Raw genomic sequence first — 22,707 nt, forward strand, 5'->3', positions numbered from 1 at the left:
TTCCATCTCTCCTGGCTTCTTCATATCTCCCTATTTTTCTGGAAAATATTTTTTGGGATGGATTGGGAAGTTTGTTGTCAAGTCACCTCAAATTTATGATGACCCTATGAATGATTAATCTCCAAAACATCCTGTCCCCAACTGCCCTCCTCAGCATTTGTAAACTCAAGCTTGTGGCTTCCTTTAGGGAGTAAATTCATCTCATATTTAGTCTTCTTCTTTTCCTGCTGCTGGAACCTTCCTCAGCATTACTGTATTTCACAGTGAATCTCACCTTCTCATTAAGGGCCTAAAGCAGGGCAACCTCCATTTCATCCTTTTCCCCCCTCCAGAGATAATTCAGGTTTGATTTGATGGACAGCAAACTGTTCATCAAGGTGCTTTAGCTATGGATTTCCTATTTCATACAGGAGTTTGGACTCCATGACCCTTGGAGACATTTCAGCTCTGTAATTTTGGGATTCTGTGATCAGCTAAAACAATTCTAATTTGCATTGCTGGGAGAAAGGTTCTTCTCAAAGTTCAGGCAATCCACGGATTGGTTCATGATGCAAGTCCATCCTGGCAAAGACACACATTCCCCTATTGCAATGTATTCTGCATTTGGCCAGCAGCACCTACCCTGCAAGGGCAGGAAGGGAGTCTTTTTAGTAGGCCTTCAACAGAGACAAGGCTACCTCTCATTAGTTACATTTTATTTGCCCTTTTATTTACCGGACACAATTGTTGATATTGTTGACAATTCTTCCCTTTGGAGCACACTAGACTCTTGTTTTTTTTGTTTTGTTCTTGTTATTTGCTGAGGTTCTATTCCTGCCTTCTTGATATTCATTTGCTCTCATTTTCTCAGCTGTTTCTTTAACAGAAATCATACTGAAAACATTTACCTGAGGTAAATCCTGAGGTGAAGATCACTTTGAGTTTCTGCTGAAACCCCAGTTCCCTCAATCCATACCCATCAGCCTGGAGGCCTTGTCAGGCTCTTCTTTCCTCAACAATACTCGGGGTTGGTACACTCCCAAGGATCTAACAAGATCCAAGGAAACAAACCTGCAGCTGACCTCTGGGGGGGGGGTGGTGTCATTTCACAAGAAATGTAGTTTCTCTTCTACGTCCTCTGTGTCTGTTGTGTGCACAAGTGGAAGAAAATATTTCTTCTACCTTTTAACCAGTTTTCAGTCTGAAGCCCAGCCATTCAACACATCATTTTCCCCTGTGATCCAGTGGAAAGGACCAGTGTCAGGCTCATGCTAGGATTCTGTCCCTCTTGTTGAGATCTTTGGGCCCAGGGCCCACTCTGGCTTTGCCAAAAACCTTCAAAGGAGTTTGCCAAGGCACAAGATGAACAGAACCCCAACAGGTACTACCTGTGTATGAGAGAAGAGCACAAGAGAGGCAAAGTTTAGCCACAAACTACTCAGAATTGCTTTGGTACTCTTTAATCCCTCCATTATGCCTCTCTCTCAATTTCCCTCAGAGAAACCCAAAGTTTCTTAGCCCCCAACCTCTTTGTCCTAGAATTGCACTGCTCTGCCTTGTGTCAGCCCAGCAATTATAGTTCTTAGTGGTCTCCTGTTCTGCATTGAATCTGAGTTTGAGTTAATTACCCTGCTTGCAGCAATAGTTTACAGAACTGTGTTTTACTTTTGCGTTTTTATTTTGTTTATTGGGGTGTATAGGATTGTTTGTTATTTATGACCTATGTTGTTTCCTACTACAATTTCTTTAGTAATATTTTCTAATGCCAAATGTAATAGTTGTATGTACTTTTATATGTGCATGACCCTTGAGAAGTGTGTGTGTGTGTGTGTGTGTGTGTGTGTGTGTGTGTGTGTGTGTGTGTGTGTGAGAGAGAGAGAGAGAGAGTGAGTGAGTGAGTGAGTGAGAGAGAGAGAGAGAGAGAGAGAGAGAGAATATGACCAGTTTGCCAGGATGCACTACAGTCAAAGTTAAAAGATGCCTTATTTGTATATATTTTCAGAATGTTCATACCATGAATGCCAAACATAGAAAAGCTACAGTCTCAAAAGTTATTACTTATTACTTCATGGAGTTTGACGCAAGTCTAAAACAGATGAACAACAGATATTTTCACTATTAATCCCTTAATTTAGGAAACTGTGGGGAGCTTTTCAATGTTGCATAATTTATTTGAAGCAGAATACCAGGGAATTTCTACCAGTGAGAGAGTCCCACGCAAACTATAGCATGAACCAGTCGATGTACATTTATATTGAACATGACAGGCAAGAATCAAATTACAGACATATTTTCCTGTGCCTCAGTAGCTCTGGTGCTACTCTGAAGAACAACAGATCCCTTCAAGTTTTACTATAAAGCACGTAACCTGACTGAGGCTGGAGACTGAGAACTGTTTATCTGCTTCTTCCCATGTATACCGAGAGCGTTGAAACAGGCTCATTCAAGCTGCCAGTCAGCCACTGAAATTATGCATGAATTTACTCCTTGATTACATCCCAAATTATGATGATAAAAAAGTGACAGTTATATACACGTCATCCATGGTGAGAAATATCAGCCACCAAAAGCAGTCATTCCTTTGTTTGGAGGCAAAAAGGAAATCATGAGGACAAGCTTCTTATCAATAACTCCCTTTACCTTAAACTCGGATTCAGAATACACATCAGAATTTCAGTCCTTCAGATATGGAATCTGGAATTTTAAAAATTCAGAATTTCCAGATGTCAGAACTCCATTGGAATCAACTATGCATACTTTTATTTTTAAAAAAATACAAAAACAAAAACAGGAAAAACATTTCTAAAGGATTGCCCCATGTCCTCTGACACCTGCCCAGTGATTGTGTCAAAGAAAAAGTGTGCACGCCCTGCACTGAGTCTTCAGGTAGCTGAGAATGTTACTATTAGAGAGGTGACCCAAGTCCTGTCCACACTTGAGCACCTTCTTGCAGTGCATGCACCCAGCCATGTGAACATGTTGCTGTAGCAAGCACGCTGAAGCCTCTACCAACTCAGGCCTCCAGGAGTGCTCACTCTTCTTCATACCTGGCAAAAACTAACTTTTTGGACTCATCATAATTTTTAATTAATTCTAAAGGCATCTCAGCATAGATCTCGGCCAGGCCTCCACTAATGTGAGATCTCAGCACTATCATTCTTTCAGATTCCCTTACCTCAAAATCTTCACATGCTCTCTCAAACATCATCATAAATGATTCAGGGCAATCCCCTTTTCTAAAGACTGGGAATCTTTTCAGGTCTGCCTTTGATAAATGTCTCTCCTCAGAGTTGGCTCTGCCATCGTTGTTATTGTTATTATTGGCCTGAGCTGCCAGCTTTAGCCTTCTGATTTCAAATGCCATTCTCTTTTTTTCCAATTCTGCATTCCTATCCATTTCTCTTTGTCTCATTCTTTCTTTCTCCAAGGCCATTTGTCTTTCCTCAGCTTTGGCCTTCATTTCTAGCTCCAATTTCCACTTTCTGAATTCTATTGGGTCTTCCCCTCTTGAGGTCTCCCCCTCTTGATCTGAGGTAATTTCTTCCCCAGAATCCCCATTTTCTTTATCTGACCCAACAGCCATTTCACAAAGCATTCGCTCAGCTTTCTTTCCCCTGGTTAAAGGCATGTTCCTTTACTCAGGCTTCTGATTCAACTTTCAAGCCTCAATTTAAAAGTACACTTTTCTTTCTTTCCTGTCAGTGAGAGTCTGTGTTATAAAGTTGCTGCTTCCCCAGCACTCATCCACTGATAAGCTAGCTACAGTGTCTAGGCCTCTGTCAACCAGCTAGGCCTGTCACCAAAGACAGAGTTTCTTTCCCTGCCTCTGGCACCAAAACCACTTAAAATCACAGCTTCACCCTATCCTAGGTTTAGCTGACTTTGAGTCCCCTCAGCTTATCTGCCCTTGGCCTCCGCTTTGTCCCCTCAGAGCTCTCCCTTGAACTCAGGACAAGCTAGCCAACCTGCCACAGATTCTGCTTTGGGTAACTCTCTCCAGAAATGGTTTCCACAGAGCCTCCCTATCTTAGCCACCCCAATCTGAGTTTCAGAGCCCTCCTACTAGACTTTCTCCCCTTGAGAAAAGTCCTAGGAAGTTACCCACTCGTCCACTCAGATTCCCTGACTAAAGATCTTCTCTGCTCTGGGCACCTTTCCAGTCCAAGGCTTTACTTGTATCCCACACGCTGGACACCAATTAATGTAGCGAGCACGCTGAAGCCTCTACCAACTCAGGCCTCCAGGAGTGCTCACTCTTCTTCTTCAGTTGCTGCCACCAATTTTATCCAATATTTAACAAAGACAAGTGTTGTTTCAAAACAAAAACTTGTTTATTGGTTTAACAAAATAAAGTAAGTAAATCACAAGATGTTAATCAAGGTCTCTCACTCACTGACACACACAGACTCTTCCCTCACTATTTGGCTCACAGGCCCATAGACACACTCATCACTAACTCTCTCAAAATCTCTCCTTAATCTCCCTCCTTTTACATCATACACCCCTTTATATATTCCAGCCCCTCCCCCTTCTGCACCACCTTCCGTCCCCTCATTGGCTGATGTTCCAGTGCTGTGACAGACAGGTGAGGGCAGGGCTGAATGCTACAGTTGCACACTGTTGAGAATGTTTCCAAATTATTGATTTGGGAGCTCCAGTTTTTGACTGCATATTTCTAACAGGGATTGTGAACATTATCCTCACCACTAGTTCCAGCTACTGGTGGGGCAGGTAAGTGGCTCAAGAAGCAGGAGTGACTTCAGTGTCACATGCTTCAAAAATAGTACCCACCTGAGTACTTTCAGTCTCCTCTCAGGTCAGATGTGAATGTATTTGAAAAGGAGTTCCCACCAACCAGCAGACTGCTTTGCACAAGAGAGATTTGTTGGGGCTGCGGCTTGTTCTCTCCCCCTGCTGCTTCCCCCCTTCTTAGCAATATTGTCTTTCAGTAAGTTCTGCCCATGTTTTGCAAGCTAGCATCCGTGGCTTATTTTAGTGAGGCAATTGGTCTCATTTTAGGTCTTCCTCTTTTCCTACTGCCCACCCCACCTCTTTTCCCAGCAATATTTTTTTTTTCTGATCAGTTCAATATTTTCATTATAAGTGCACCTCAGTTCACTCATTTTTGTTCTACTGAGAGTTCAGGCTTGACCTGATTGAGCACCCACTTTTCTGCTTTTCTGCTTTCTTATCAGCTCTCTTACAACACCATATTTCAAATGAACTGATTTTTGTTGCTATCTTTCTTTCACGCAGTATGGATGATTTTGACCTTGGTCTCCAGCTGCAATCTTTGCTAACTCCAACCTCTGCCTTTTTTATTTCAAAAGGCAAAGGGACATGTTTTGGAAAACATGCACACAACATGTCTGTAGAACTTTTGATCTGATAAAGCTTTTCTTCCTCAGCTTGTCAAACTCAAGGAAAAAGATTAAAAATTGGAACATAGCTTTCTAGTTTGCATTCTGTGGAGCAGGTATGGCAACATTTGTTTACCCCAGGAGTTAAAAAGTGTATGTGTATATTTCTTCATACGTTGCACTCACACCTTTGCTTCAACATTTAATTATGTTTTTAAAATATATATATATTGGCACAGAGAAACTATAGCCACATCCCAGCAGTTTTGGTTCTGTCCTCTCCCAGCAACCATAGTACAAGTCATGTATTCATCTTCTGGTATCCTCTAACACTGGGTAATTCTGTATGAGGGAAACTTCTGTTGGAATTTGTGTGTAGTGCATGTATATTCAAACTTCCATTTTTAAAAGCCAAAAACTTAAATTCTTTGAAAAACCTCTGGTTTGTGAATGTGGGATATTGCACTTCTGTATCCATACAGGAGATCTTTTGGAATCCAACCATCAGCCATTCTCATGACATGCCCAAGCCAATGCAAACATCTGTGTTTCAGTAATGTATATATGCTAAAAATTCCAGCTCATTCTAGGACTACTCTGTTTGGAACTTTGTCCTGCCAGGTGATACCAAAAATGCTTCGGAGGCAACACATATGGAACATGTTCAGCTTCCTCTCCTGCCGTGCACAAAAGGTCCAGGACTCACTGCAGTACAGGAGTGTGCTCAGGACACAGGCTCTTTGTGAGTCTAGAGAACAGGGTAGCTGCTTTGCCAATGCGTTTATCCAGCTCGACATCTAGGGAGAGAGTGTCAGAGATTGTTGAGCCAGGGTACACCAAGTCATGAACAACCTCCAATTCTTGCGTGGAAATGGTAATAAGAGGGAGATGAGTCCACGCCCTGGCCCATAACTTGTGTTTTCTTCAGGCTGATTGGCACGCCTTGCTAAAATGATTCATGAGTTGTTGGAGGTCTTCAGCAGAGTGGGCAATAATGGCTGCATCATCGGAGAAGAGGAAGTCCTGCATGCATTAAGACTTGGACCACACGTTTTCTCAATAGTTTTTATCCCAGAGCTATAATTGCAATTAATAATGAGCTTAAAGAGCACCAGTAGTGAATAATTAGTTGGACTGTGTTACTTGGCCTGCGGTGTAGATGTTTGTATTTTTAATGGGGGATTTTTTAGTGGGTGGGGAGTGTTTGAGGAATTTTATGTGTGTGCATGTGTCTGGTCCTCTGGGTGTCTGTGAATTTCGTTGTATGGGTATACTGTGTATATACTTAAAATGACAATTAATAATAATAATAATAATAATAATAATAATAATAATAATAATAATATTATTATTATTATTCTTATTATTATTATTATTATTATTATTATTATTATTATTATTATTATTATTATTATTCTTATTCTTATTCTTATTATTATTATTATTATTATTATTTCAGCTGGACTTTGGTCTTTGCTCTCAATCTAGAGAGATTAAAGAGCTTTCTGTCTGATCTAGTCCGGAGATAGACACCTGTGGGGGTGCTATTCCCAAGGTTGCTAAACTGTTAGCTTAATCTACAGTAGAGGGCAAACCCTCCTGGATGACGTCACAGCTGCTTCTCAGGGGCATGGCTGCCCACCATTCTTCTTTTTCATAGGTGACTGAAAGCTTGATTAATTGCCTTTCCTTAGGTCAATCATAATGGCATTATGTAACCACTGTCCTATCTGAACACTGTAACCTATCTGTATACAGTCCAATATCTGTGAGCAGTATACAGATAGGTTACAGAGTTCAGATAGGACAATGGTTACATAATGCCATTATGACTGGCCTAAGGAAAGGCAATTCAGCAAGCTCTCAATTACCTATGAGAAAGAAGAATGGTGGGCAACCATGCCCCTCAGAAGCAGCTGTGACGTCATCCAGGAGGGTTTGCCCTCTACTGTAGATTAAGCCAACAGTTTAGCAACCTTGGGAATAGCACCCCCACAGACACCTTCTGTTTCAGTTCCAAAGGCATGCTTTGTGTTTAACTGATGAAAAAATTGTGTCAGCTACTGGGATTTTCTTTTGTTTGGTGCCACTTTGTGAATGGTGGGATCCTTAATACTCAGCTTCAGCCCTTCTTTTGCACTTTCTTGTTTTATCTTCCGGAGGAATCGTTTCAAATCATTGCTGCTCCCTGCCAGTAATATGGTAACCATCTGCATATATCACATTACTGATATTTGTTCTATCAATTTTCACTCTTCCTCAGTTTTCCATTTGATAAAGTCTGCATACAAACAGAACAGACAGGGAGATAAAATAACTCTTGTCTGAACACCTTTGCCAATGAGAAACCATTCAGTTTCTTTACAATTTAACCGTAGCTTTTTGCACAGAATATAGGTCATGTATCAGGACAATCAAATTTTGAGGCACATCTGTACTCTTTAAAATGATTCACAGCTTTTCATGATCCACACAACTAAAGGCTTGCTATAATCTGTAAAGCAATGGCTGATTTAAAAAAAAATTATCTGGTACACTTCAGTAGCCTGTGTATATTTACAATGTGATCTCTGGTGTTTCTCCCCTTTTTGGAATCCAGCTTGAACATAAGCATTTCTTGTTCCATATATGATCAAAGTCTTTGTTGAAACACCTTAACCATCACTTTGCTTGCATGGGAAATTAATTTAATTGTCCTACAGTTACTTCATTTGCATTCCTTGATCTCTCCTTTCTTGTGGACTGAAATCTATATTGAACATTTCCAGTCTGAGATCCAGTGCTTTGTTTTCCATATTTGTTCATCTATTTTTGTTAGGATTTTGACAGATTCAAAGTCTGTAGCTTGAAATAGCTCTATTGTATCCCATCTACATCTGGTGATTTATGTTTTCCATGAGCTTTGAGAACAGTTTTCACATTACTTGCTAATATTCCAACCTTCTTCATTTTAGGATTTATTTTCAAAGGAATATATTATCCTTCCACCTCTTGTATACTTTTCCAGTATATTGTTTCCACCTTTTTATCTTGTTTTTCCCCTGGTCAGACAGTTCCCCTGTTGATCTTTCAGCATCCCTAATATAGGTCTAAATTTCCCTTTGATTTTTTGCATCTTGTGGAAGAGATATTTTTCTGTCTATGTCTTTACACTAATCATTGCAATAGTTCTCTTTGTCTGAATATGCTAGTCGCTGAAAAACTGCATTGAACAATTTAACCCAATTCCAGCAGGGTCCAAATGAATATCATTCTCATGTATTCAAGAATTAAGTTGGCTCAGCAAAAAAGTTGAATCTTCTTACTGTGGTTGTTCAACCGTACAAAGAAATAAATAAGCCTTATTACCACACAGAAGAAAGTGAAATTAAAAGTATGTGGAATGAATGTTGGCTGAGTCTGTGTCTATGAGCACATATTTATGTAATTCTGTCATCAGCAGAATTGATGCTTCATTGCAGATGGACAGAACAATAAAGATAAAGGATTTTGAGAGTGGCAAACTGGTAAACTTTCAGACCAGACCCCGGGGGGGGGGGAATCAAGACTTTGGTGCAAATAAATAGATCATGATGGTTAAAGCTTGCTAATCCCAAGTGACAACTTGAATACTATTTCAACAGCCTCCTGTATGTCTCTCTATGTTTCAAATTCATATGCCTCCTTTCCACCCTTCCTATGTGCCCCTACCACCTACATCAAACCAAGAAATTTTGCATTTCAAAATGAACACCATTTTTATGAATCTAACATACCTCAGCTATCAGATATGTGTAGGGAACAAAATGGCCAACAGTCCTATAACATGACTGCTGCTTTCAGGATCACATGAACAGTGACAGGTTAAAACAAAAAGATAATAAATAAATCATTCTGTCATGTTATTGTTAATATCATGAAGACAAGAATAAGGATGATTTCTAAAGAAACAGTGTTCTATAGCCTTGAGCTTGAGAACCAGTACTTCTTCACTGTTATATACACTGGGAGAAATAATAAATAACCCTCTCTCAGCTAAATGAAGCCATCTATATCTTCCTCACATCTATTGTCAGGAATGCAGCCAAGACAAAATGCATAGTCCAAGGTGCTTGGGATTGGAATGGCGTGGTGCTACAAGAGCAGCTGACTGTGCACATTGCAGCCTTCATTTCTTTTTGCTATTACTTTCCCATTGCCTTTTCATAAATCTGTTTGTAATTTCATACTTTTTTAAAAAAATCCACAGGCTCTGTATATGACAGGGTGCTCTCTACAGCCTCTTTAGAGAGATTTGGTTTCAAAATGTGTGGAGGAACATGAATACTGAAGTTAAATGTCTAGGTGAATCCACACCACCTCCACCTGTGGCTAAAAGAGATTTAGTTTCATCTCCCCAAAAAAGGAGCTACAGCTCACCTCATGTTTGAGAACATGAAAGGAATAGAAGACATTTAATAAAAACAAATATGAGAAGCACCATGCTGCCATGTGAGGTGGGAGGAGTACCCGACTGACAAAGCAAGCTTTCAAGCTTGTCATTTTCTTTAATACAAGGTAAAAACAAATCCAGATTTCATCTGAAAAAAAATCATACATGGCAGAGGCTATCATATGCTCCACTGTATTTATGAATGCTTTCAAGGGCTATGGTGATAAATGTGACTCCTCAAAGACAAGGAGCATAGAGGATGGACTGTGCTTCAAGCAAGCATGATTTGAGGAGGTGTGTTGTACAGAGCAAGAAAGTCATGCTACTCTGGTCATCATAAAAATCAAAAGCTCAGTGCCAAACTCTCTGTGCCACAGAGACAAGCAAACCAACAAAACACATACAAAAAAAAATCTATACCTTATCTACAGTTCTAGTAACATAAACCCTAGCTTTTTATGCTTGTTAATTAAACTAAAGCACCCTGCTTTGGAGGCCAGATATTGGAAGCTGAACTCATCATGTGATGGGGAGGGAAAAAATATGAGCGGTTGCAACACTTTGAAGCCAGCTAAAATAATCTGAATCCAGCCACTGGTTGTTATTTATCAGAATTTATATTCCTTCATGTTTTTCAAAACTGAGCAACTTTTAAAAATCCTGCATTTGATTCTCTCCTAAATTTTATTTCTATGTGTCCCAATCTCTCTCAAGTTTTCACAGCACTGCTCTTTTTTCTTGCTCAGGCTGATCTTGTCTTTCAGTTTTGTTATCAGTATGGTAAACCTTTATTGGCATAAAACTGTGTGGACAGGGAAATAAATAGGGAAAATAATCGTAGGGCGAATAGACATTGTCATCATTGATTATGCCAGTTTTGTTACCTACATGCACCCATTTATTCCTCCAATGACTTTCAGCAGACTCCGTCACGGAAAACTAGTTGGATGTCACAGATACCACAGATACTTCACATGATTGACTTGGTATGTGAACAATCTTATGATATCCCTTCCAGATCTATAAATGCTGAAGGAGCAGAGTGACCTCAATTGGTCTTCAGCTGCATATTATCCCATCATAATCATCACTACATCAAATTTGCTAAAAGACTTTAGCAAAAGTCTCAGGGCACCAACATATAAGAATGAGCTCCTGTCGCTTGTCCCAGCTCCTGCCAACCTAGCAGTTTAAAAGCATGTAAATGAGAGTAGATAAATAGGTGCCATCTCAGTGGGAAGGTAACGGCATTCCGTGTCTAGTTGCGCTGGCCATGTGACCATGGAAACTGTCTACAGACAAACGCTGGCTCTACGGCTTGGAGACGGGGATGAGCACCGCACCCTAGAGTCGGACATGACGGGACTAAATGTCAAGGGGAACCGTTACCTTTCAACATACATGCACAATCCTTGTTCTGTTACCATTCCCATGTTACCAGAATTCAGAGCCTCAGGAATACATGGTGTATATACATGTTCCTTCGTCAAGCTGTAGGTTTGTCATAACTGAACATTTAACAAATCACTTTGTTTGCTACTTCTGCACCAGAAGCTGCAGCTTGAGCAAACTCCTCCAAAACAAATTAAAAAGCAGGCTTGTGGTTTGCTGAGATTGCTCAAGCCACAGTTTGTTCATTTGGACAAAATGACAAACTGTGTTTTAACAAATCATTTTTCAGGCAGGTTTTTACGCAATAAGTGTCTCAGGAATGTGAAGTATATTAAGCTTAGATATTTTCAATTTTTTAAAAAAATGTTTTAAAATTGTTTTTAAGTCCGGCTTTAATCTTGACACATTAAATTTTTTATATACCAAATAAAATACGGTATTTTAAAACTGTTGATTGTTGCACATTATTAGCCGTTGGGAATTGCTTTTGGTCTCCATGGGGAGAAAGGCAGAATATAAACAAACAAACAAACAAACATCAATGAAACCAGTGCATCTTTAGTTCTCTAATAATTTTAGAAACCTTTATTCTAAGTTACTAGATAGAACATTTGCTTTGAGATTGAATTCAATTAAGAGACTGCCCTACAGTTATTTAACTTTCACATTTATTCCTCATTAGGTCTAGCAGTATATATGGTTTATTCTCCTATTTTATAATAGCAGTGTTGACTCCTTCTGTTTAAGCATTCTGCTGTATGTCCTATTTGATAGGATGTGCTGCCTTACTAAATCCAACTAGCAGTATGCCAACTAGTATGATTTTCATTTTTACCAGTACCACATTGATTCTGAATTAATTTTTTTAAAAAGATGACAATTTGGGAGAAAATAAAACCTTGGCATGAATGCAGATGAAAATTTTTTGGAACAGTGAAATTTGGAAATGCACTCACAGTATTCCATCTTAAAATATCTTTCCTTTCTAGGATGGAACTGGGGAGGGGAGACTGTTCAGATTTGCAGCAAAGGAGTTGTGCACAATAACTCTACCTCCCCATAAGCCTTGAAGTAGTCATGAGAGCTGTCTGTATTTTTATTAAAATCCCCTGAGTAACTGCTATTAGCATAATTTATTTGCATGTCTTTAGCCTTGCCTCATGGCACAGTGGTTAAACTGCTGTACTGCAGCCAAAACTGTGCTCCCGACCCAAGGTTCAATCCCTGTTAGCCGGCTCAAGCCTTCGATCCTTCTGAGGTCGGTAAAATGAGTACCCAGTGCACATGTGGGGGTGGGAAGTGAGGGCTATGTGTAGCCTGCATAATTAACTTATAAACTGCCCAGAGAGTGTTTGAAATGCTATAGGGTGGTATATAAGCAACACACTTTGCTTTGCTTTGGCCTTCATTTCTTACTGATTTATTCCCCCTGACAGCTGATGCAATACAGTACTTTTCATGTCTCTCTTGGTCTCAAATCAATATATTGCTTTTCCACAACACAATACTACTATGCTAGAAATTTAACTATTAATTTAGAGCTGGATTTACTTGGTTATTGCAAATGTTTAAGCATTTATTAACCTAGTTCTATATGTCAGCTGAACAGCAGAGTTTTCCTCCTTCAAACAGAGCAACTGCTGTTGTAGGGAAAGGAAAGGAACTAAACCAAGCAACAATTTGGAGAAAATAAATAAATGCCTTGCAGGTGCTTGTTTCTTAACAGTATACTGAACTTATATTAACTCCTCTTTGGAAAGCCAAGATTGGATTACATGTTTCTCCCAGTAGTCTTCTACCTAGGCAGTCATCTTTCTCTCCCCATCTCTTTCTCCATTCCATTACTTTTAAAACATAAATAAATAAAATCAGCAGTTCCCAGACCGATTAAAAATTTGGGCAAGGAAATACCCCAGCAAAGCCAAGCCTCCTTGGACACTTTTTTTCACAGATGCCTTAAACTAGAACCCACCTTCCAGCTATCCAGATGATATTAGGATTGGAGTTATAGTCCAACACATCAAGAAAAAGGGCATTAATTTCGTGAATGTCATGACAAAATGGCTCTCTGAAGCATCCAAGTGGCATTTTCCTGAGTATATCTAACTGGATGAGCTATCAGGAATTAAAAATAAAGTCCACATTCGGTCAGATGGTAGTTTGGCTTCCATGTTCTGAGGCAGTTTAGCTCTGAATATCTGATACTTTGAACTAACAATCTGGAAGAGTCCTGGTTGCAGATCTACCTAATGTACTAAAAAAAGTAGTTCATTACAGCCATGGCCAAATTACAGCCGTGGTCATTACAAGCAAAATGTAACTTCATTCTAGCTTGTTAGTGCAAGAGCACAATAATAATCACGTGCCATCAAGTCAATTCAGCAACTCTCTGCAGGATTTTCTAGGTAGAGAGTACTCAGAAGCAGTTTATCATTTCTTTCTTCTGGAGGCATCTTGAAACTGTGCAGTTTGCCCATGGCTTGCTCAACTCACAGGAGGCATGGCGGGGGAATTAAACTCCCAACCTCTGGCTCAGTAGCCAAATATTTAACTCACTGAACTATCCAGCCAGCGGTTGTTGTGGGTTTTTCGGGATCTTTGGCCGTGTTCTGAAGGTTGTTCTTCCTAATGTTTCACCAGTCTCTGTGGCCGGCATCTTCAGAGGACAGCACTCCTTCAGAGGACAGCCACTCTGTGGCCGTCCTCTGAAGCTGCCGGCCACAGAGACTGGCAAAACATTAGGACGAACAACCTTCAGTACACGGCCAAAGAGCCCAAAAAACTCACAACAACCATTAGATTCCTGCCATGAAAGCCTTCGCGAATATATATCCAGCCAGCTTTTGCAATAAAACAAGTTTCTTCTAGCCCACATGGGTCTTCATAAGTCAGAATCAACTTGATGGCATAGAGAGACATATGCTCTAAAATACAACAGAAAATGAAGCATGGAACTTCATAACATAAATGCATTAGCCAGAAAGCTTAAGAATACCTAATGCTGTACTAAACTGTGTATGATATATAGCTTATGTACTGGATTTTTGTTTGAGACAGACAGCCATCTGTCAGATAAAGTCCGCTTATAGGCTCGTTTCAGCACTATTATTCTACAATTCTTAGAGTCCTGTATTTAGAAAAAAGCATTTACAGTCCAATCCAGATTTCAGTTCAGTCCTATAATACTGACTTACACATGCATTCTGATGAGTTAAACAGGACTTGCCGGCATGTGTTCTCAGAACTATGTGCTCCAAACAGTTTAGGGTGCTCCGTGTGTGACCCTAGGTTTTCTACATGGTTTCTTTACCGGTGCACCGTTACTATGCAGAATGGCTTCTTGGGAAGTGCACTGAGAGCCAGAGTAGATCTAGGGAAGATAAAAGTCTCCAATTTACATACAAAGCCCTGCAGAAATCTTTGAACCACAGCCTCGTTACTCAAGTGCCACGGTGACCTCCCATTTATTCACAGTGATGGCAGCCTTCCATTTCTGAACAAATAAAATATATGAAATTTACTTCTGACCTTGGAAATAAGATGAGGAACAGCACAAATCTTTAAGTTGATCCATAGCATTGTGTTAATTGGAACCATATTGGTCGTACTGTGTGAAAAAAGGGGTCTAGGATAAGGTTTTCACTTATCAAATGTATAAACTGAACATAAATGTCAGGCTTGAGAATCTGTAGATGTGGATTATTACATTAACCTGATTCCAATGCAATGGAAAACCAGGATTTTGAACAGAGCATGGTCTGTTAGAAGAAAATATAACTAAATAGTTGTTTGAGAAAGGGCATTTGATTTGTTTTCATTTTTAAAAAGGAAAAAGAGCACATTAAGGATGTGCACAGTGATAATTTTTGTATTTCTTTTGTTTTGGGTTATTTTGGGGGAGTGCCCCTTCCATTTTCGTATTTTTCATGTGCTGGTCCTTTCAATTTACATAAAAGGGAAAGCTCTCTTTTGTGTTTTTTATTCATGTTTTGTTGCACTCCAAAAGCCCTAAAGAAAAACTACTTCAAAAGAACAGAGGCATGGCAAGTGAGAATCATTCTAATCCAAAAGCAGACAACAATACATAACAAATAAAAATCATCATTAAAATGACAAAAGAGAAATGCTCTGAGCTGTGCCCAACCACAACTAAGAACCATGCATACACACTAGCACAATCATGAAGTCCACCCTCTGGTAGCCAAGCAGCAGCAAAAATAATCCAAGAAAATAAGTTACAGTACTAAAGCCAACCAACCAACTAACCAAGAGAGAGAGAAAAATCCCCAAAGGAATCGAGGTGCGGGGTGTCAAAAATAAAAGTTCTAAGGAGCCTTGTTGGCACAGGCTGTCTGTGTGGTGGCAGCAAAAACGGTTCCCACAAAACTCAAAAGAAAAAGGCCAAAAAGGAAAAGATTTAAGATAGATGAAAAATTGAGGTGTTTTGATAGATGACAAAGGGTGAAAGGGCACTGGAAGTTTACAAGAAAGAGGTAACACAAAAAAGATAGTGAAATCTTCATGAAACCCTTTTTTCAGAAACAGAATCTTTCATGTTTAGAAAACATGAAATTATTAAAAGAACATGAATTACACAATAGTGTGAGTCTTGTCCATGTTTTGGGTCCTGTGTTCAGGCACGAGAGGCCCATTCCTATTTGGTATTCCACATTAGCCAAGTGAAACAAAAAGAGCATCCAGAGTTGTATAAACAAAATAATAAATTGTCCCTTGTCACATTCTGGTTTAGATCTCATGACAGAGTACAATTCAAAACTTCAACAACAAACTACTTTACTTCCAGATTTTTATTTCCTCATAAAGCCCAAGAGTATCTACAGTTTAAGCAGTTTTCAGCAAGGTAACTGTGTGAGTCTGTTTCAGCACGTGTGTACTTTGCAAAAGTTTACAACTTGAGAGTTAACTTAAATTTGACAACAGACACAAGCAAATATATGATCCTATCAAGTGTAACAGGCACTAGGAAGGACCCTGACTAGCACCAACATATAATATGAAGAAGATTCCACCAGTGCCCCCCCCCCCGGGTCCAAAATTAATTTGTTTCTTTGGGGGTTGTTGCAACTTTATTTAATCTTACCTCCAGGTCATACAGGTATCTGAAGCTATTTGGCTGATTAGCAGCTTTTCTTACGGCTTGAGCCAATTCCACAGATCCTCTGCCTCCTTCCGACCAGTGATTGCAAGGCACTGCATCCGATGCTCCAGACTGTCTGGCGATCTCACAGACTAAGTCAATCTCAGCAGGAGAGTCCGTTCTGTCACCAAAACAGTTATTTCATATTTTATTTATAGTTTTGTTAATCACTCCTATGTTCAATAAGTGATTTTTCCTTACTCCTATCTGTATGGCAGCAGATGGTTAAAAGAAACAATTCTTAATATTGGTTGGAATCCTGCTGATGCAGCTCCATGTGTGTAAGGTTGATGATGTAATTAAAGACAAAAGGCCATAGCTGGTGACAAGTTTCCTCTTCGACACTGAAAAGCCTTTAATGTTCAAAAATTGTCAAGGATGCCTCAGAAGCTGGGTGGGAGGGAAACTTTCAATTAAAGATAAAAGGCCATGGCCGATGGCACTACCAGCCTTACACATGCAGAACTGTGCCAAAAGGATCTCAGCCATTGACTGCCTACACAAACCTTTCACTGTACAATTTGAGTGCCCTGTTAGATAAAGGGCAAAGCCTAGCAAAAAAGACAAAATGCTTGTCAAGGAGGTAGCCACTGGAAGTAAAGTCTGCAGCAGTAACAATAACAAAGGGTCCTATGGTACCTTAAAAACAAACAAGTTTCAACTGGCATAGCCCTCACAGACTGCAATCCATGATATGGGTGGATCTGATGAAGATGCAAGCATTTGATGAAATAGACTGCATGCTGCAAAAGTTTATGCCAAGCAATGTACTGTATCTCCAAAGTTGACCATTACAATTGACACTACGGTGGTGTCTCGCATTACAACATTAATTCGTTCCAGCGAAATCGCTATAGAACAAAAACGTCATAATGCAAAAAGAAAAAACCCATTGAAACGCATTAAAACCTGTTTAATGCGTTCCAAAGGGCTTGAAACTCACCGTCCAGCAAAGATCCTCCATAGGGCGGCCATTTTCGGTGCCTGTAATGCGAGGAATCCATCCCAGAAAACAGCGGGGGGCCATTTTGTTTACCTGGTGGCCATTTTGAAACCACCAATCAGCTGTTGGAAAATCATCGTTTTACGAAGAATCGGTTCCCGAAGCAGGGAACCGATCATCGCAAAGCAAAATTTCCCCATAGGAAACATCATTGCAAAAACTTCGTCGTAATGCAATTTCATTGTTAAACGGGGCAATCATAAAGCGAGGCACCACTGTAGTTTGATTAAAAACCCAGGCTAGTTTTCCTCATAATTATGTTGTTGTGTATCTCATTCTCTGGCCATCTTCTTAATTCCTTACTCTGTCCTATATGAAGACACTTCTTATAGGAAGGGGACCCTGAAATTAGAGGCACAGTTTTCAGAAGAGCTTAACTCTGCTCCTTTCAGTTCAGATCTGCATGAAAACATTTTCAGCAACTGATACATTATTACTAGGAGGAGGATTTCTATGACATTTTACATTTTCCCTGCAACCTACATTTGAACCCATAATTCAAACATGTTTATGAATAATCTGACCTTCTCATCAGATGACTTCATAAACATGCTCAAGCCCGCCCATACCGGTAAATTCAAACACAGATTGCAGAAAAAAAATATATGACATGTCATAGAAATCCTCTCCCTAATTCTTACATTCACAAGTCTGTTTTTTAAAAAACAACAACACAGGAGGACTCCTCTGGATGGAGCATTTGTATTCCTTTTTAATTCCCCATTAAGCATAGATTTTAACAGAACTTCCTTGAAGTCCAGATGATGTTCCTCTTAACTTGTTTTGTGCCATTTTTTCCCAAATAGATTCCTGGACTCTTCTGAGCCTCCTTTGTACTGGGGAAGGGGAAGAGCAGCAGTAGTACTGTACTTTAGTGGCACTTCCTATGGCACTTCCCAGAGAGACATGAACTAAGGACTGTCTAAAAAGATGGGTCACTCAGCTCTTTCCACTTCAGAACAAAGCTAAAAGGGAAGGGGAAAGGCAGGGAAGCAAATCACTAGAGGAAGGCACTTGCAAGAAGCCCTTCTGAGATGCCTGCCTTCTTGCTTGTTACCTGCTGAGCTCCTGCCTGGAGGATGCTGTGTGTTGGGCTGCCTGGTGGTCATAGACAAGAGAGGAGCAGAGACACTCTGACTCTGCCGTTGCTTTCTCTTCACCTTACTTTGGAAATGTAGCTTTCGTCCTAATCGAGGGACAGCTTCTGCCCTTCTTCCACATTCCTCTGCTAGAAGCAAGCTGCCCCAGGTGATGCACTTCATACTGAAGTAGTTTAATGTGAAACAATAATTTGGACATGAGTCCCCATAAATTCTGTGCTCTTGAGAAACTAAGTCAGAAAAGGGGGGAGAGATAAGGCTGTACAAGTGGAAAACCACAGAGTGGACCTGACACAGTAAGAATACTTGGGAATAGGTGGCATTTAAGTTCCGTTCCTTCCAGAATATCTACTTACTAGCAGTAATCACAATTCTTGGTTGACTAGGAGATAACTGGAGCATTAAATATATTTATTCAATAAAAATTGATATCAGGAGATAATACATGGGATGGAATGCCCACATCTTGCTCCAACATCCAGGTTTAATATATGGGTTTAGTTCTCAGGTGCAAAAAGTACAAACAATGTTACCTGAAAACATTCAGAGCAACTACAACAGGAACACCAAATTGCTGGGCAATCTCAATTTGTTTCCCTAAGTTGCAACAGCCATCAGATACCAGCTTGAGATTCTACATATGAAAGAAATGGACAAACAAAAGTAAATGAAAATTTTAAATAGGAATTTTTTTTAGAAATAAAGTAAATATTTTTAAATTACTTAATAAAGCTACATGGAACTGTGCAATGCCTTGGTATCCAACTGCACCGTTAACAGCCTGCCCCCCCCAAAAAAAGATATTTTGGTCTTATTAGCAACCAAAGAGATGCCTATCAAACCCATATTAAAAATACATTTTGTCAGGAGGGAATGGAGTTCAGAAAACAAAACACTGCAAGTTGTAAAGCATACTTCCTGGCTTCCCCTACTCTAAGCCACAGTTCCACCTACATGGTGAACACAAAGAAGAGAAGACATTTCTGTGTAAATGGAGACCTTTTCTGCCCCAGTATCCTTTATGACTTCATCCCAAACTGTGTAGTTCAAAGAAGATCAAATCCAGGACTAGAACATCAAATCTATTATATCAAAAACTGCATGTTTGATAGGTAAAGATAAAGGTTCCCCTTGACATTTAGTCCAGTCGTGTCCGACTCTAAGGGCCAGTGCTCATCCCTGTTTCCAAGCCAGAGAACCAGTGTTTTATCTGAAGACAATCTTCCATGGTCACATGGCCAGCACGACTAGGTACCACCGTGGTGGTACCTATTTATGTACTCGCATTTACATGCTTTCAAACTGCCAGGTTGGCAAGAGCTGGGACAAGTGCTGGGAGCTTACTCCGTTATGTGGATTCGATCTTATGACTGCTGGTCTTCCAACCCTGCAGCACAGAGGCTTCTGCAGTTTAACCCACAGCACCACCACTTCCCTACCAGGTTTGATAGACAAAGTTAATTTTTGGATGCTGCTAAAAATCTATAAATCTCTCAGCCATTTACTTATTTTATTTTTATAGAACTTGCTGACTATAGCTGATGGATGAATCTACACTTAGACCTTACATGAGGCTAAGAGCAATGAATGAAGCAATCAGAGCAATTTAAATTGCTGCCTCTAAACTTCTTCAAATTCTCTCAAAAAAGAGTATATGTTCTCTCTCCATCCTTTTACAGAAAGAGTAGCACATTGAGTTCTACAATATACAGTCTCCAGTCTAAAGATTCTGACCACTTTAGTGATGAATCACTAGAGAGAGCAAGAGAGGGCGAGAGAGAGGGAGGGAGGCAGGGAGAAGCAGATGCATGTTGGGATGGGAGGAAGAGAGGAGAGATACTCTGACTTGTAGAGGTGAGGAAGAGAAAGCTGTTTGTGCAGCAGAGTCAAAGGGACAAGGAGAGTTGGGCATCCCTTTTAGTCTTTGCCTATGTTGCTTTGAGTTGTACGCAAGAACAGCCCATACTTTGGAAGGTGCTGTCTGTGTGGCATTATAACTTTTGCCACAATATTACCTTCATCAAAGACATTCACCATGAAAACTATACTCATTGTAGACTCCGAACTGGTAGCATGACTATTAGACACATGGGACCTACAGATTATTTGCACTGAGAATGCTGAAGGAAGAGATGTGGGGATTAAGCACCATAAATTTATTTTCTTTTGCATGAAAATGAATGGAAGCTACCAAATATATATATATTTTTAAATTGTACAGACATTTTTATTGTGGCTCTGCAACCTAGCAAGGATACCCAGTTACAACTTGACAGGTAACAGACATAATAGAAAAAATAAAACTTTAGCATGCCAAAATAAAGTTAGTTTCACAACAATACTATGTTAAGCAACAGGGAGCGGCAGTCCTCTCATAACTTTTTAAAGATCTCACTACAAGTAATTAGTTACTGTATGGAGTTCATTTTAAAAGTAAATTTAGAGTAAATTTTAAATCTCGCAGGAAGTGTTCTTACCTCTTCTGTATATTCCTTTTTAAGAGGGGCACCAGCTGTTACCTGAAATCACAAAATATAGTACAACAATAGTTAGAGAATTCAGATGTGCCCCAAAAAGTTATTTCACAATTAGAAAGAGCCCTTAAATGGTTGTGTTCTGATATGTTTCTAAAAGTAGAAAAGTCAGCATTCTCACATATATCTTTAAATAAAGGTGTAACCAGGGGAATTTTTGAAGGGTCTCATTCCATAGTATGTATGCGTTTTTCAATGCATACCTGTGTAAACAAACTACTGTTATGATGTGCTTTGACATCACCTAGCAGTCTGTAAGTTCAACAACAACCAAACAATTTTGGATTCAGGTTCTGAATCTACAACATCTCTGAAATTAGATGCATTAAAATTAACTAAACGTTTAACACTTCCATTCTGAAACTGAAGTTATATCATTATATTGAATTATATTGAAAAATATTCAAACTCTATTCTAAAGAATTTGAACAACAGGGTAAAAAAAAACAGAGTAACGTGCTTAGGAAACATGCTGATTCATCTCATTATAGTATGATTACAGCTTGTCTTTTCAGTTTGTACGTCAAACGCTTTTTACACTTGTAAGCTCAATTATGAGATAATTCTGAAATTCCTACTGAATGCAATTCAACTACTCTATATAATAATTTGTCCCAATGAATATCCTAATACACAATACAGTCTGCAGACGGTGACAGCCTGCCCACCAGTTTTAATTACCAGTTGATGTCAAGTGTTACTTGAAACTACTCTGTGGATATCTGACGGGGTCGGACAAGTGGGGCATCTCTTTATTGTTTTATTTTTATGTACACAGACAAACACTGTGTGGTAACAATACACATTATGCACATGAATGATACTAACATACCACTATATAGGTTTCCCATCACTCCCCCAAGAAAATTCCTGGGGACATACATGCTCTACCCAATAAATCGCAGAAGCCTCTGTGCTGCAAGGTCGGAAGACCAGCAGTCGTAAGATTGAATCCACGCGACGGAGTGAGCTCCTGTCACTTGTCCCAGCTCCTGCCAACCCAGCAGTTCGAAAGCATGTAAAAATGCCAGTAGATAAATAGGTACCATCATAGTGGGAAGGCAATGGTGTTCTGTGTCTAGTCGTGCTGTCCATGTGACCATGGAAATTGTCTATGGACAAACGCTGGCTCTACAGCTTGGAAACGGGGATGAGCACCACGCCCTAGAGTTGGACACGACTGGACTAAATGTCAAGGGGAACCTTTACCTTCACTCTTTTGCCTCTACTGACACTTGACAGCTAGCTGTCTTGGTTTCTAGAAGAGGGAAGATGGGTCAGTCGAAAGGCAGGAGAGGTAAAAGAGCTGAAGATTGTCGGCAATGTGTTCATGAGAGCAGGGAGGCTGCAAAAGTGGAGACCAGAAGGAGCAAATTGCAGGGGTAGGTTGGGGGGGGGGTATTTAAAAAATATCACACTGAGAAGTGCAGGACAGAGGATTTGCCAGGCTTGCTCTCTCCAGTTCCCTACTCCAGTAAAGCCATCAGCACATCTATTTACAGCCTCCTCACTCTAAAATTCTTTTTCTTGCCAAATCCCAAATGCTTCTGTTGCTCAAAAATCATTACTAATATGTATAAATCTGCTATGATTTCATCCAATTCCTCAGAAAGTAACAAGTCAAACCAAAACAACTGCTGAGTAATAGCAGCATGGCATAAATGTGTAACACACCTTAACTGGCAAAACTGAGGAGGAAGACTATATTAGTAGGGTTAAAGAGGGCTGAAACCTGCTTACACAGGAACTTACAAACTGTATGGCTAGCTA

General features: G+C 39.8%; 1 protein-coding gene across 1 annotated transcript in view; it reads right to left on the reverse strand.

Annotated features, from left to right (window-relative positions):
* MTHFD1L (methylenetetrahydrofolate dehydrogenase (NADP+ dependent) 1 like) overlaps positions 1 to 22,707 on the reverse strand; it is a 190,607-nt gene that overhangs the window by 62,505 nt on the left and 105,395 nt on the right. The window contains exons 22-24 of the mRNA XM_072995277.2: positions 20,881 to 20,922; positions 18,937 to 19,037; positions 16,244 to 16,421 (exon numbers count right to left, since the gene is read on the reverse strand). Of these exons, the coding sequence (XP_072851378.2) occupies positions 16,244 to 16,421; positions 18,937 to 19,037; positions 20,881 to 20,922 (321 nt within the window). The remainder of the gene's footprint in view (positions 1 to 16,243; positions 16,422 to 18,936; positions 19,038 to 20,880; positions 20,923 to 22,707) is intronic.

This window comes from Pogona vitticeps, chromosome 1, assembly GCF_051106095.1.
Source record: "Pogona vitticeps strain Pit_001003342236 chromosome 1, PviZW2.1, whole genome shotgun sequence".
NCBI lineage: Eukaryota > Metazoa > Chordata > Lepidosauria > Squamata > Agamidae > Pogona > Pogona vitticeps.